The 11,737-nt window shown below is 50.8% G+C and overlaps 1 protein-coding gene across 1 annotated transcript; it reads left to right on the top strand.

Annotated features, from left to right (window-relative positions):
- The first annotated feature begins 1,072 nt into the window (after nt 1-1,072).
- Nucleotides 1,073-6,040, top strand: DUSP2 (dual specificity phosphatase 2). Its single transcript, XM_045002872.1, has 4 exons — nt 1,073-1,639; nt 2,553-2,686; nt 3,365-3,584; nt 4,391-6,040. The coding sequence occupies exons 1-4, from the start codon at nt 1,252-1,254 to the stop codon at nt 4,603-4,605; spliced, it is 957 nt and encodes a 318-aa protein (XP_044858807.1). The 5' UTR covers nt 1,073-1,251; the 3' UTR covers nt 4,606-6,040.
- Nucleotides 6,041-11,737: the final 5,697 nt, after the last annotated feature.

Below are 11,737 nucleotides of genomic sequence, written 5' to 3'. Positions count from 1 at the left end.
ACAGGAAACCAGGTGGGGGGCGGGCAGGAGTTCCAGGGGAAATACGTTGTCTGGGTTGGGAAGGGGCTGAGACGGAGCATTCATGGGGGCTGTTGAGAACCAGGGGAGCGTTTGAGGAGACTTTGGAGAGCCACTGAGAGCCAGGGAAGTGCTGGGTTGAAGAGGCTGCGGGAAGAGGTGGCTGCTTAGATACAAGAAATGATGGTCTGGAGGGGGAACTGGTTAGCGTCGGGAAGGGAGGGAGATTTTCCTTGGCTTCCCCAGTCACAGACAGGGAGATTACTGAGCTGTCTTTACATAGGGCCAGGAGCTTCATGTCCAGCCTTGTAAGCAAAACACAAAACGCAACTCACATTGCGATACAGGCGCGTGCAGAGAAAGACACACAGAATGAGATACACACAGACTGTCACGCTCCCACACAGGCATATGCACGCAAGATCCATACACACACAAATATACACGCATGGATAGAAACCCACACGCACACACACAAATACATATACCCTGAGAGATACACACTCACAAATATACATACCCTGATGCATCTGAAGAAGTGGGTTTTTACCCACGAAAGCTTATGCCCAAATAAATCTGTTAGTCTCTAAGGTGCTCCTGAACTCCTTGTTGTTTTTGTGGATACAGACTAACACAGCTACCCCCTGATATTTGACACCCTGATAGGTACACATTCACACACACACCCTGATAGATACACACACACACAAATACATACACCCTGAGAGATACACACACACAAATATACACACTCTGATTCACACACACACAGATAGACATGCACACACACATACGTACACACACCCTGAGAGATACACGCACTCTCTCTCACACACACAAATATACACACCCTGATAGAGAATCTCTCTCTCTCTCACACACACACACACACACACACACACACACACGCGCGCGCGCGCAGTGGGACGGCCTTAGCTCCTGTGATCTCACTGCACGTGAGTGGAAGCTGCCCAAAAAAGGAGTTCCTCAGTGACACACACTCCCTTATATGGCTGCCCGGAGCTGGCCCCTGCTCTGGGTATTTAAACGCCAGCGCCGGGGCAGGCGGCAGAGACACTGGAGAGTCCATCGCCCCGCGCGTCCAGACCCGTGCGCCCTGCTCCGGACCCTGCGCTGCGCGCCCTGCCCGGCCGTGCCCCGTGCGCCCTGCTCCGGACCCTGCGCTGCCCCCCGGGATTTTAGTGGGCGCATCCCCCAGCCCTAGCCCCAGCCATGGTGATGGAGGAGGTGCAGCAGCTGGAGAGCGCGGAGCTCGCCAGGCTGCTCCGAGAGCCCGAGGAAGCCGGGCGCACCTTGGTGCTGGACTGCCGGCCCTTCCTCGCCTTCTGCCAGGCTCACCTGCTGGACTCGCGCCCGGTGCGCTGGAACGGGCTGCTGCGCCGCAGATCCCGCGGCAGAGCCGGCGTCAGCCTGGACTGGCTCGTCCCGGACAGGGCGCTGCTGGGGCGGCTCCGCAGAGGCGAGCTCTCCCGCCTGGTGGTGCTGGACGAGGCCAGCGGCTCGGTGCTGGCTCTGCGGGCCGACAGCCTGGCCAGGCTGCTGCTCAACTCCCTGCTGCTGGAGGCGAAAGCCAGACCCACCCTCATCTACCTGCTTCGAGGTAAAGGCACCTTCCCCTAGGGACTCGCCTGTGGGCACCCAGCACCCCTCCAGGAGAGCGTCTCCCCCCCCCGGGATGATCCCTCCCTCAGGACAGCATCCCCCCAGGGGCGACCCCCCCCAGGACAGCATCCCTCCCCCTACCGGAAGAACACCACTCACCAGGAGAGCACCCTCACCAACCCCCCCACCCGCCAGAGAACACTGAATGCACCCACGCACACACACCAAGAGAGCACCCCCACCAACCCTGGGAGAACACCCCGCACCAGGAGAGCACACACACTCTCAGGCTCACACACAAACTCACTCCTATACAGTATCAGTACCACCACTTCACACATATAAGAAATGTCACACAAACACAATCTCACGCACGTGCACAGCATGACACACTAACTAGCACCCTGCAAACTTACAGGCACTCACAAACTCTCTGGCACACAGCACCAACTTCCACTCATGCACACACATACAACCAGAAATCTTCTCTGCCTCTCTCTCTCACACACGTTCAAATACACAAATTCAGAACCACACCTGCAGCCTGTCACACACACTGAGCAGCTCACACTACTCCTTAGTGCTAGAAAAGTACACACAGAAGGGCTAAAGCAGATATGGTTAGTACATGGCTCCTGACCCAGCTTGGGAGGCCCTGGAGAGAGGCCCGGGCCCCCCTTCTCCTGGCAGGTTGAGATTACAAGCTGCAGTAGCAAACCCCATTTTAAAATGCATTTTCAGCACACAAATGGTGGCCCACTCCCTGGGCACATCTGCACAAGACCTTTCTGCTTGTTATTCCCAACGGCTTCAGTGCCTGGTTAGCTAACCCTGGCACACCTGTCCCTGCGCATGTGCTGAGCGGTGATGCTCTACCTGCTGCTGATATTAACGTGGTATGTTCTTTGCAGGGGGGTTTGATGGTTTCCAAGCCCGCTTTCCAGAACTGTGCTCTGAGCCACCGCCTCCTCCTGCCTCCTTGCCAGCCCTGATAGACTCCAAAGACGACAGTAACACCAGGACCATCACGCCTTTCTACGATCAGGTACGTTTTCCTGACTTCATCAGCAATGCAACAAACTTGGGCTGGAAGGCTGCTCTTGACCCTGCCCCCCATTCCAAATGTAGACACCCCAGAGCCTATTACAGGGCCCGATTCTGATAGTCTTACTCATCCTGAATGGTCTCTTCAATGCTGAGGAGCCTCCTGACGTCAGTATTCATGGGCGAAGGTGTTACTCAGCTGGAGTAAGGGGATCAGAATTGGGTACCTCAATGATTCATTTTGTTTGAGGGCCAGTCCTTTATCCCATTTCAGAAAATGGCAGTTTTGCCAAAGCCTCCAACAGCATCAAGATCTGTCCTTGAGCGTATATCTGGCCGAACATCTGTCAGCAGGATTTGTGGGGCTCGCAGATTAAATTAATCATTAACTGATCTGTGTTTTCGGCCAAGGTCAAGTGCAGGGTCTATTGTCAGTTCACTCCCAGAAAAGTCATCGGTCCAGGCACTAATCTAATCTGTCCATCTGTCTAATCTCCTGATATCGTTGCTGGAGTAGCACTCCAATCCAGCAGAGATGAGGGGCATAGGGGTACATAGACAGATGCAGCTCCACGTGATTGCAGGGCGAACTGGGTGCATGTCTCCAGGGGAGTGTAAAGCTGTGAAATCAACTCAGATGAAGAAGGTCTCACGTTGTCTTTATTCTTCTTGTTTCTAGGGTGGCCCTGTGGAGATCTTGCCATTCCTCTACTTGGGCAGCTGCTACCACTCCTCCAACAAGCAGGTGCTGGAGTCCTTGGGCATCACGGCCGTGCTCAACGTCTCCGCCAGCTGCCCCAACCATTTTGAAGGGCAGTTTCGTTACAAGAGCATCCCCGTGGAGGACAACCACATGGCCGAGATCAGCATCTGGTTCCAGGAGGCCATTGGCTTTATTGGTAAGTACGAGATTAGTCATTAGGACAGCCATTCCCCCTTGCAGCCCTACTGACACCCCAGTATAGAGGCTTTCACATAGGGCTCAGCCGAGGCTCATTGAAAGGAGCAGGAGCCTTTCCATTGACTTCAGTGGGGTTTGGAATAGGCCTATAGTCTCTGGGCACGGCGCACTATTAAACCCCTGCAGCCCTTGCTCCAGAGGGAGAACTTTTGTGTGCCAGGATCCGGTCCAGCCATGTGGCACGGTTCCAGCCCTGGCAGAGTCTCATTCCTGGCCTCATGTCCTGCCCTAGGGCCAATGCCCCAGGGAAAGCAGTGGCTCTTAGCCAATGCCTTGAAGCCAAACAGGCCAGGGCCTGATTCCCCTCTCACAGCCACTGGAGCAAATCAGGAGTAATCCCAGTGACAGTGGGGTTACACTGGTGTAAGTGAGAGCAGAATCAGGCCCACGAGCTCTGCGGGATCAGTGCACAGCAAGGAGGAGAAGAGTGAGTTTAGGGGCCGAGAGACCTACACTGAGCCTGTCCTGCCCTGGACTTCAGCTACTTACATCTAGGAACACTTGGCCCAACCTTCTCCAACGAGCCACCCTGTGGGGCAGGCTGCATGGAGCGTTCGGCCCCTGGCTGTGAGGAAGGGGGATCTCCAGAGACACTAGTGGGAGAGTCTGGGTTTAAAGGGCAAGGCCCCGAGGGTTTATTGGAGGGGTCTGAGGGCAAGGGGGGTGCAGTGCCTCAGGACAGGATGTTCTCAGCCCTGGGGTCCTGCTGGAGTGCTCAATGACCCTCTCTGCTTGCTCCCGTAGATTCCGTGAAGAGCAGCGGCGGGCGAGTGCTAGTCCACTGCCAGGCTGGCATCTCCCGCTCGGCCACCATCTGCCTGGCCTACCTGATCCAGACCCAACGGGTGCGCCTGGAGGAAGCCTTCGACTTTGTCAAGCAGCGCCGCGGGGTCATCTCGCCCAATTTTGGCTTCATGGGACAGCTTCTGCAGTTCGAGACAGAGGTGCTGTGCCATTAGCGGGCACCTTCCGCCTCCGGAGCGGCCAAGGACATAGACTCACAGTGTGTTTCCGTTTACAGCCCCAAGGGGGTGCTCTACCCAAACAGTATCCCTCATGTATATTGCACTAAGATGTCAGAGGACACCCCTCTGCAACCTGTACAGACACCTCAGCCTCCCCGGGTTAAAGCCCCCATCCCCGTATGAATGCGTTGAACCCTTGAATGCGAAAAAAAGAAGTGAAGATGGGCAAGATGCAAAAAAAGGAGTGAAACTCTGCTTTTCCAGACGCACTGAGAGCAGCCTGGCGGCCTTGTTCCTCACACTGGGGCCATTTGAAGGTTATGTCCACTTTGCCAACCCCCCCAGCCTCTCCCCAATCCCGGTCTTAAAAGAACATGATTGATTTGTCCCTCTTGCTTTCCAGTGTGAAATCATGGCAGGGAGCTTCAGAACGAGGCCATTTACCCTGTAAATTAGGGCCAAGTGCTTTGTTGTTTTTCAATGGGGCCCAATCCTGTTCCCATCGAGCAGGATCAGGGCTCATGTCAGGTAATTCAGTACATTGCCTGATCTTTTTATCCACAACTTTGCCCCCTTTCTGCTCCAGGGGACAGAAGGAAAGACGACAGTCCAAATTTTCTGCTGGGAAAAACTCCACTCAAGAACCCACAGAGAATTTGGTTCCTTTGCTACCATACCAGCAAAAATGAATTGCACAGTTTCTCCTTTGATTTCTCTCCATCTAGAACCCTGTCTGAACCGTGCCACAGAGTTTAATGGCTGATGCAGTGGGACTGGATTGATGTAAGAAAGCAGAGTTTGGGCTGTAGTGATAAAAAAAAAAAAAAAGAGTTTAAACGTTTTCTTGGCCAGAGATCTTTCCTTGATCAAGTCAGCCTCACTGACACGAAAAATCTACTCTGGTCCAGAGTGGCGAATATACTGAATCATTCTGACCAGATTATATGAACGGTGGATTGTGATTGTCCACCAGGCCCCAGTCTCACTTCTGAGAGCCAATAGCCATTCTTCTTTGCACCTGAAAACCTGCTGTAATTCACTCCTTGCTCGTTTTTAAAATATGCTGTGGAAATGGGTTGAGGATACTTGATTGCAAATGATCCAATCCTTCCTCTTGGATAATGTGAGCCTTGCACAGCACCTTCTCTCTGTTGGGGGAGAGGGTGGGTGCCCACCTCCCAGCAGAGATCTCCTCTTTTGAATGCACTGAGAGACTGGATAAAACTTGCCAAGCCAAAGAACCCTCCTGGAGGGCTGACTTCCTCAGCAGAGCTGTCTCTGACAGTGCAGAGCAATACAGTTTCATGCACTTGCACCGGGAGGCAAACCTCTTGCTCGACTGAAATTAATTTATAGAGCTGTTGGAAATGTTGCACTTTATATTTATATAATAACCCACCAAGTTGGTTTTAATGATGTTTCAATTAAATGCTGGTTTTTATATTGTTCTCCGAGTCTCCGAGCATCATTCTGCCGAGGCTATGGAGGGTCTCACTGAACAAGGGGACATGGCCCCGATGCTGCGTGAGAACAAGCACCTGCCAAGAGCAGGCCCTAAAGGAGCAAGGCCAGATGTGCATTCCCTGTGTTCCAGCGCTTGGGGGAGTGGGTTTCAGGCCACCTTTCTCGCCTGCTGGTCTAGGACCAGGCAAGAGCCTCTGTGTAAGATAGAGCAGCCTCAGGGCTCTCACTGGGTACCTGCGTCTCTGCGGGGAGGCATTCTGGGTAGGGCTGGGTGTCACTGGGTACCCAGGGTCGCTGTGCAGTAGGGGCAGCCTGGGCACGGCTGGGTCTCTGCGCTGGGTGTCACTAGTTACCCAGCATCTCTATCCACGCAGGGGCCATCCGGGTAGAACTGCTTTTTCTTTGAGTAGTGATGTGTGCTCCACTTCCGGTGCACGTGCACCCCTGTGCCTTTGAGCTGAGATTTTTGGTAGCCATGCTGGCTTGGCCCACACCTACGCCCCACTCATCCTCATTCCCCGACCCGGGCTTGCCAGGGCCGACCCCCCAGCACCTCTAGGCTTGGCAGTTCATAGCCCCGGCACCGCTGGGTTTGCCATATCAGTTGTGAATGTAAAAACAATTGCTTCAGCCCTGGCACCTCTTTCATTACAAATTAGGCACTGGCCCTACTCATCTTCATTCCCCGACCCAAGGATATATAGGGCTCTGTGGCTGAATGGCCCTCATTCCCGTCTCCCCTTTGGCCTGAGACGGAGTCTGTAGCGTGCCCTGTTCTCTTGAATACGTTAGTGTTGTTAGCTAGCTCGTGAGTTAGATATAGTGGTAAATACTTGATAGTTGTAAATAGTGCCTTTGTTTTTCCTCATTTGCAGGGTCTCTTTGGACTCTTTATATCTGGGATATGCTGTGAGTCCTATGCTTAGATTTCACTAACCAATTATCAAGTGTAAACTCTTCCATGCAACATGGAGTCACAGACAGTCCCCTTGGGTACTCCGCTCTGTCTTGCCACCCGGGTGAGCCTGCTTTTGTGATAGATGGTCCCTTACACCAAGAATCACAGCAATATTCAGGTTACTCCCAGTCCGAAAGGACAGTCACTTACCCCAGGCCAATTGCACCTTGGATCTCACATCAAAGACAATGCTTGTAGCCAGTCCATGATAAGCTATATACAGATTTATTAATAGGAAAAGGAAATGAGAGTTATTTACAAGGCTAAAGCGGGTGAATATAGATACACAAATGAGTTACAATCTTAAGTTTCGAAAGATAATAAAAGCTAAGTAGCTGGGTATTCCTTGCTTATGCCTAGGACACCTTGCCCCCCAGAATGCAAGCGGTATAGAGATACAGTTCATCCTTATTAAGGGTTTTTATCCCCTTCCTCACTTGTGCTCGCAGCTGCAAATACAGCTGATGGGAGGAATTCACGTGCATGACACATCTTCAGTGGGGGAAGGGCAAACAACAAATAGCTTTTGTCCTCTTTAGTGTTAGACAATAGTCCATCTGGTGTTGGACCATCCCTGTTGGGTAAGACGTTAACACCTTCTGTTGGAGACCAGCACTTTACACTAGTTCTTGTCTTTCTCCTGTCTGGTGATTTATACAGTCACAGAAGCTCACAATACAATTGCTCAAAGATTGCTTTACAATATGGACTACAGATGTTATAAGTGAGATTAATGCATGCAGCAACTCACAAGCAGCCAAAGTCCAAACACTAGACACGTTCTTATAATCCTAATACCCATTTTAATAATGCTATCACACAGGTGAGCAGGACTGATTCCAGCTCTGCATTTGTCAGTGTTCAGTTGAGACATGGTGACATTGGCATGAGCTGGCACCTGGTCTGCCAGCATCACACCCCATCCACCTCCAGATCAGGTCACCGAGAGCTCCACGGGATAAGAATTCTAATACCCCAGTGTGCGGGGCAAGTGTGCCTCGTCCCTTCTTGGGGTGGGGTAATTACTTCCCTGTGGTTGTGTCATTACGACCACCCCTTGTCTTGGGGTTGTGTGGACTAATGGTAAAAGTCAATATGGCCAGTCTCTCTCTCTCAAGGTTGTGTGAATCAATGGCCAGAGTCAATATGTTATTACCTTGTACCTCATAGTTCGAACAAAACATCTTCATCCATTATCCTGTCATTCCATCCTTATCTTTAGGAGGGGTCCATGTATTCTTGTACCATCTGCTCTGGAATGTCTTTACGTATTTACTTAAGAGGTCTGTGTGTTCTTCTACCATAGAATCATAGAATATCAGGGTTGGAAGAGACCTCAGGAGGTATCTAGTCCAACCCCCTGCTCAAGGCAGGACCAACCCCAACTAAATCATCCCAGCCAGGGCTTTGTCAAGCCTGACCTTAAAAACCTCTAAGGAAGGAGATTCCTCCACCTCCCTAGGTAACCCATTCCAGTGCTTCACCACCCTCCTAGTGAAATAGTGTTTCCTAATATCCAACCTAGACCTTCCCCACTGCAACTTGAGATCATTGCTTCTTGTTCTGTCATCTGCCACCACTGAGAACAGTCACGTTTATTGCTGATGACGCAAGGTGTTAATGCCCTGGCACAAAGGTTACAGGTACACCAACATGTATGCCCGTGACAATGAACCAGCTCAATCAGTGGCAGGCCTTTGCCCTGCCCCCTAGACCACGCAAAGGGTTAACGCAAGATATCCCAACATTAATAGACTGAGACAAACAATCTGGGATGAACAATCTGGGATGAACAATGTTACCTCTCCTTGTACTTTTACTCCTGATATTTCAGACAAAATAGCCCTATTCACCACTTTCGTCAAACCATTTTGTCACATGCTCGGTTGGGGTGTTCTTGTGCTGGCCTGCCGGTGTGTGTTTATGTATCCAGTGGTGTTAGCATGTAGGCTTGTTTGTTAGCCTAGGGTAGAATTTTGGGTTTGATTTTTTGATACTCTTATATCTTATACTAACACGTGTGAAGAACAATGAACAAAGACACTGTGTGTTGCATTTCCCACAACCAGACGGGGCTTTCAGTACAATGAGAAAAGATATGGGACTGATGGCAGGTAGAGGCATTGGTGGTATAGTGGTGAGCTTAGCTGCCTTCTGAGCAGTTGGCTGAGGTTTGAGTCCTTGCCAATGGATTTGGGACAATCTCTACTCATTGATATTTTTTTTGCTTTCCACAACCAAATCTCTGTACAACTTTTCATGAGCGATGCACCCAAGTACTCGGATTCTAATATCTAAACTGTATTGTTAAATCTATTCACCTACATTTGGGTTATTGCTGATTATGCACTATATGTATCTTATGACTTTAAAAACAAAGTTTGTATTTGTGGATAATCTAAGCACTCTACCCAGATGTGCAGAAGCTCTTTTCCCAACCTTTGTATTCGATAATTTTTTTAACATTAGCTTTAATAACATTTTTAAATATGCGTATCCACTGGAACCTGCCTGGCTTTTCTCCCAAGGCAAGGCCAAGCAACCAGTTGGGAGGTATGGGGGGAAGGTATAAAACACTAAAAGATCAAAGAAATGCCTGTCCCTGACTGTAGCACCACCTCACTCCTTCCCCCTCCCCTGGGGCACAAAAGGGGGTGGGATGAAGACCCCAGACCCACGATCCCCCCAAACAGACCATGACCATAAATGGCAAGGGGTGGGACTGTGGGTGTGCATTGCAGGTATATTTGGGCCTGCTAAGAAGAAGGAAGTGAGAATGGGGAACAGCGACATAGGAAAGGCTCTGCAGCATCAGAGCTGGGAAGGGAACAGTGGGGCATCAGAGTTATGGGATACATGTGCCTGCTGGAAACTAACCCCGATAAACATCGCATTGCCTGTGCTTTGGACTTCCAGTTTTCTGCGTTCTGGTCGCGTGACAAGAACCAGGGGAGGGAGTGAAGGGAAAGCCCTCTAACAAGTGTGTTGTAGCAATGCCAACAGTACTGGTGCTGAGTTTGTTTACCGGTCACTGACTTCCAGGCAAGCATCTGCTTTTGACAGGGCCTGACTGTTGGTCGTAGCATAACTTTTGCTGACATTTGTTCAGGTCTCAGGCCTTGCACCAGGTTCATGCTTCAGGCTCTCTCTGTCTACTGCAACAAGCAAGTCACAGGATCTTCCAAACTCAGGCTGGAAATTCCCTCCAGCCTGGGACCACCTCCCCTGTTGTTCAGTCTTTGTTCTCTAGTCGTGTTTCTAGGTGTTGAGCTGCGTGGGGAGTGAGGACCAAGGATGACGTCACTTCCCACTGTTATAGCTTCTTCCAACTTGCTGGAAAGATCCTTTGCTAAGAGGTGCGTCAAACAGCCTCCATTGTGTAGGTGCTCTCTGTGAGCGGTTCCTGGGGTAATACTTATGAGTGTGTATATTCCCCTTAACGGACCATTATCAGTTTCCGGCTGCCCCACTGTTGTACCTGAAAGGCTGGATGTGGGTGTTTCCAACTTTACAACATATTTCAGTAACATACACACAGCAAAACTTCATAACTTCACATACAATGACAGCGCATACATTCCAACAAGATATTAATGTTCAACAGATTCAGACTTTTAAAATGATACCTCACAAGGCAAAATGTACAAGTACAAAATGTATCATAATGATATGACAGTGGTGAATATGGCGGTGCCATGGTGTTGCTTTGGGGTACAGAGTGTCACACCAGCTTTATAGGGGGTGGGAGCAGTCAGGGTATAGCTGGATGCCACTGCGTACCCGGGGTCTCTGGGGTAGGGCTGTCAGGATATAGCTGGGTGTCACTGAGTATCCAGAGTGTCTAGGGGTGCAGTTGGAGTAATTCTGGATGTCGCTGGGTACCCAGGGATCCTTGGGGGGCAGTCTGGGTAATCCTGGGTACCCAGGGTCTCTGAGGCTAAGTTGGGGGTAAAGCTGCATGTCAGTGGGTACCCAGGATCTCTGGGGGGGGAATGGGATATAGTTGGGTTACCAAGAGTGTCGGGGGACAGTCAGAGTATAGCTGGGTGTCACTGGGTACTCAGGGTCTCTGAGGGGGCAGATAGGGTATAGCTGGGTGTTGTAGGCCTGAGACCTGAGACCTCATCAACCGATCCCACCCCTCCCCCCATATTAAATCATCAGGGAGTTCACCACTAGAATTGAAAAAAGGCATGTTCTGCTGCTGATAAAGCACCCCCAGCTCACGAGTGACCCTTGTGAGAGTTGTACCCACCCAGTGGTAATGACGCTGGGAAATTAGGGAGGATACAGAAAGAGACTCGACAAATGGGAAGATAAGCTCTGACCAGCGTTTTATGCTGACCATCTGCACCGACAGGAAGGTCACAATTAAGTTACAATTGGGGCATGAACGATAAAATGTAAAGCGCTTGGGCAGGAAGGAGGACACGTAGGTGCCAGTGCGTAATTGGTTGCCATGTTTGTTATTTAGGAGGTGGGGATCATGTGATAGGGTTAGTACATTTGAAGGAGGGAGCGAGTTTTACCTACCTAATATAAATGAAAAACAATGCTCGCCGGGAACCGTTTCCAAGCTGCAGTTCAACATCACGCTGCTGGAACTCTGACCCCTGCCGTGACGTGCAGAGGCATCACCAGGAACCCGCCGATGAATGAATCCTGACTGGCCAGCAGGTGAAATTTGTCTGTATACTGGGAGTG

This window comes from Mauremys mutica, chromosome 2 (genome assembly GCF_020497125.1).
Source record: "Mauremys mutica isolate MM-2020 ecotype Southern chromosome 2, ASM2049712v1, whole genome shotgun sequence".
NCBI lineage: Eukaryota > Metazoa > Chordata > Testudines > Geoemydidae > Mauremys > Mauremys mutica.
This window is presented reverse-complemented; position numbering and strand designations above follow the sequence as displayed.

Excerpts from the sequence above, each read along its gene's own strand:
- DUSP2 (XM_045002872.1), top strand. The coding sequence starts at position 1,252 with ATGGTGATGGAGGAGGTGCAGCAGCTGGAGAGCGCGGAGCTCGCCAGG. Across the intron at positions 2,687-3,364 it reads TCACGCCTTTCTACGATCAG|GGTGGCCCTGTGGAGATCTT; the intron begins GTACGTTTTCCT and ends TCTTGTTTCTAG. Across the intron at positions 3,585-4,390 it reads GGAGGCCATTGGCTTTATTG|ATTCCGTGAAGAGCAGCGGC; the intron begins GTAAGTACGAGA and ends TTGCTCCCGTAG.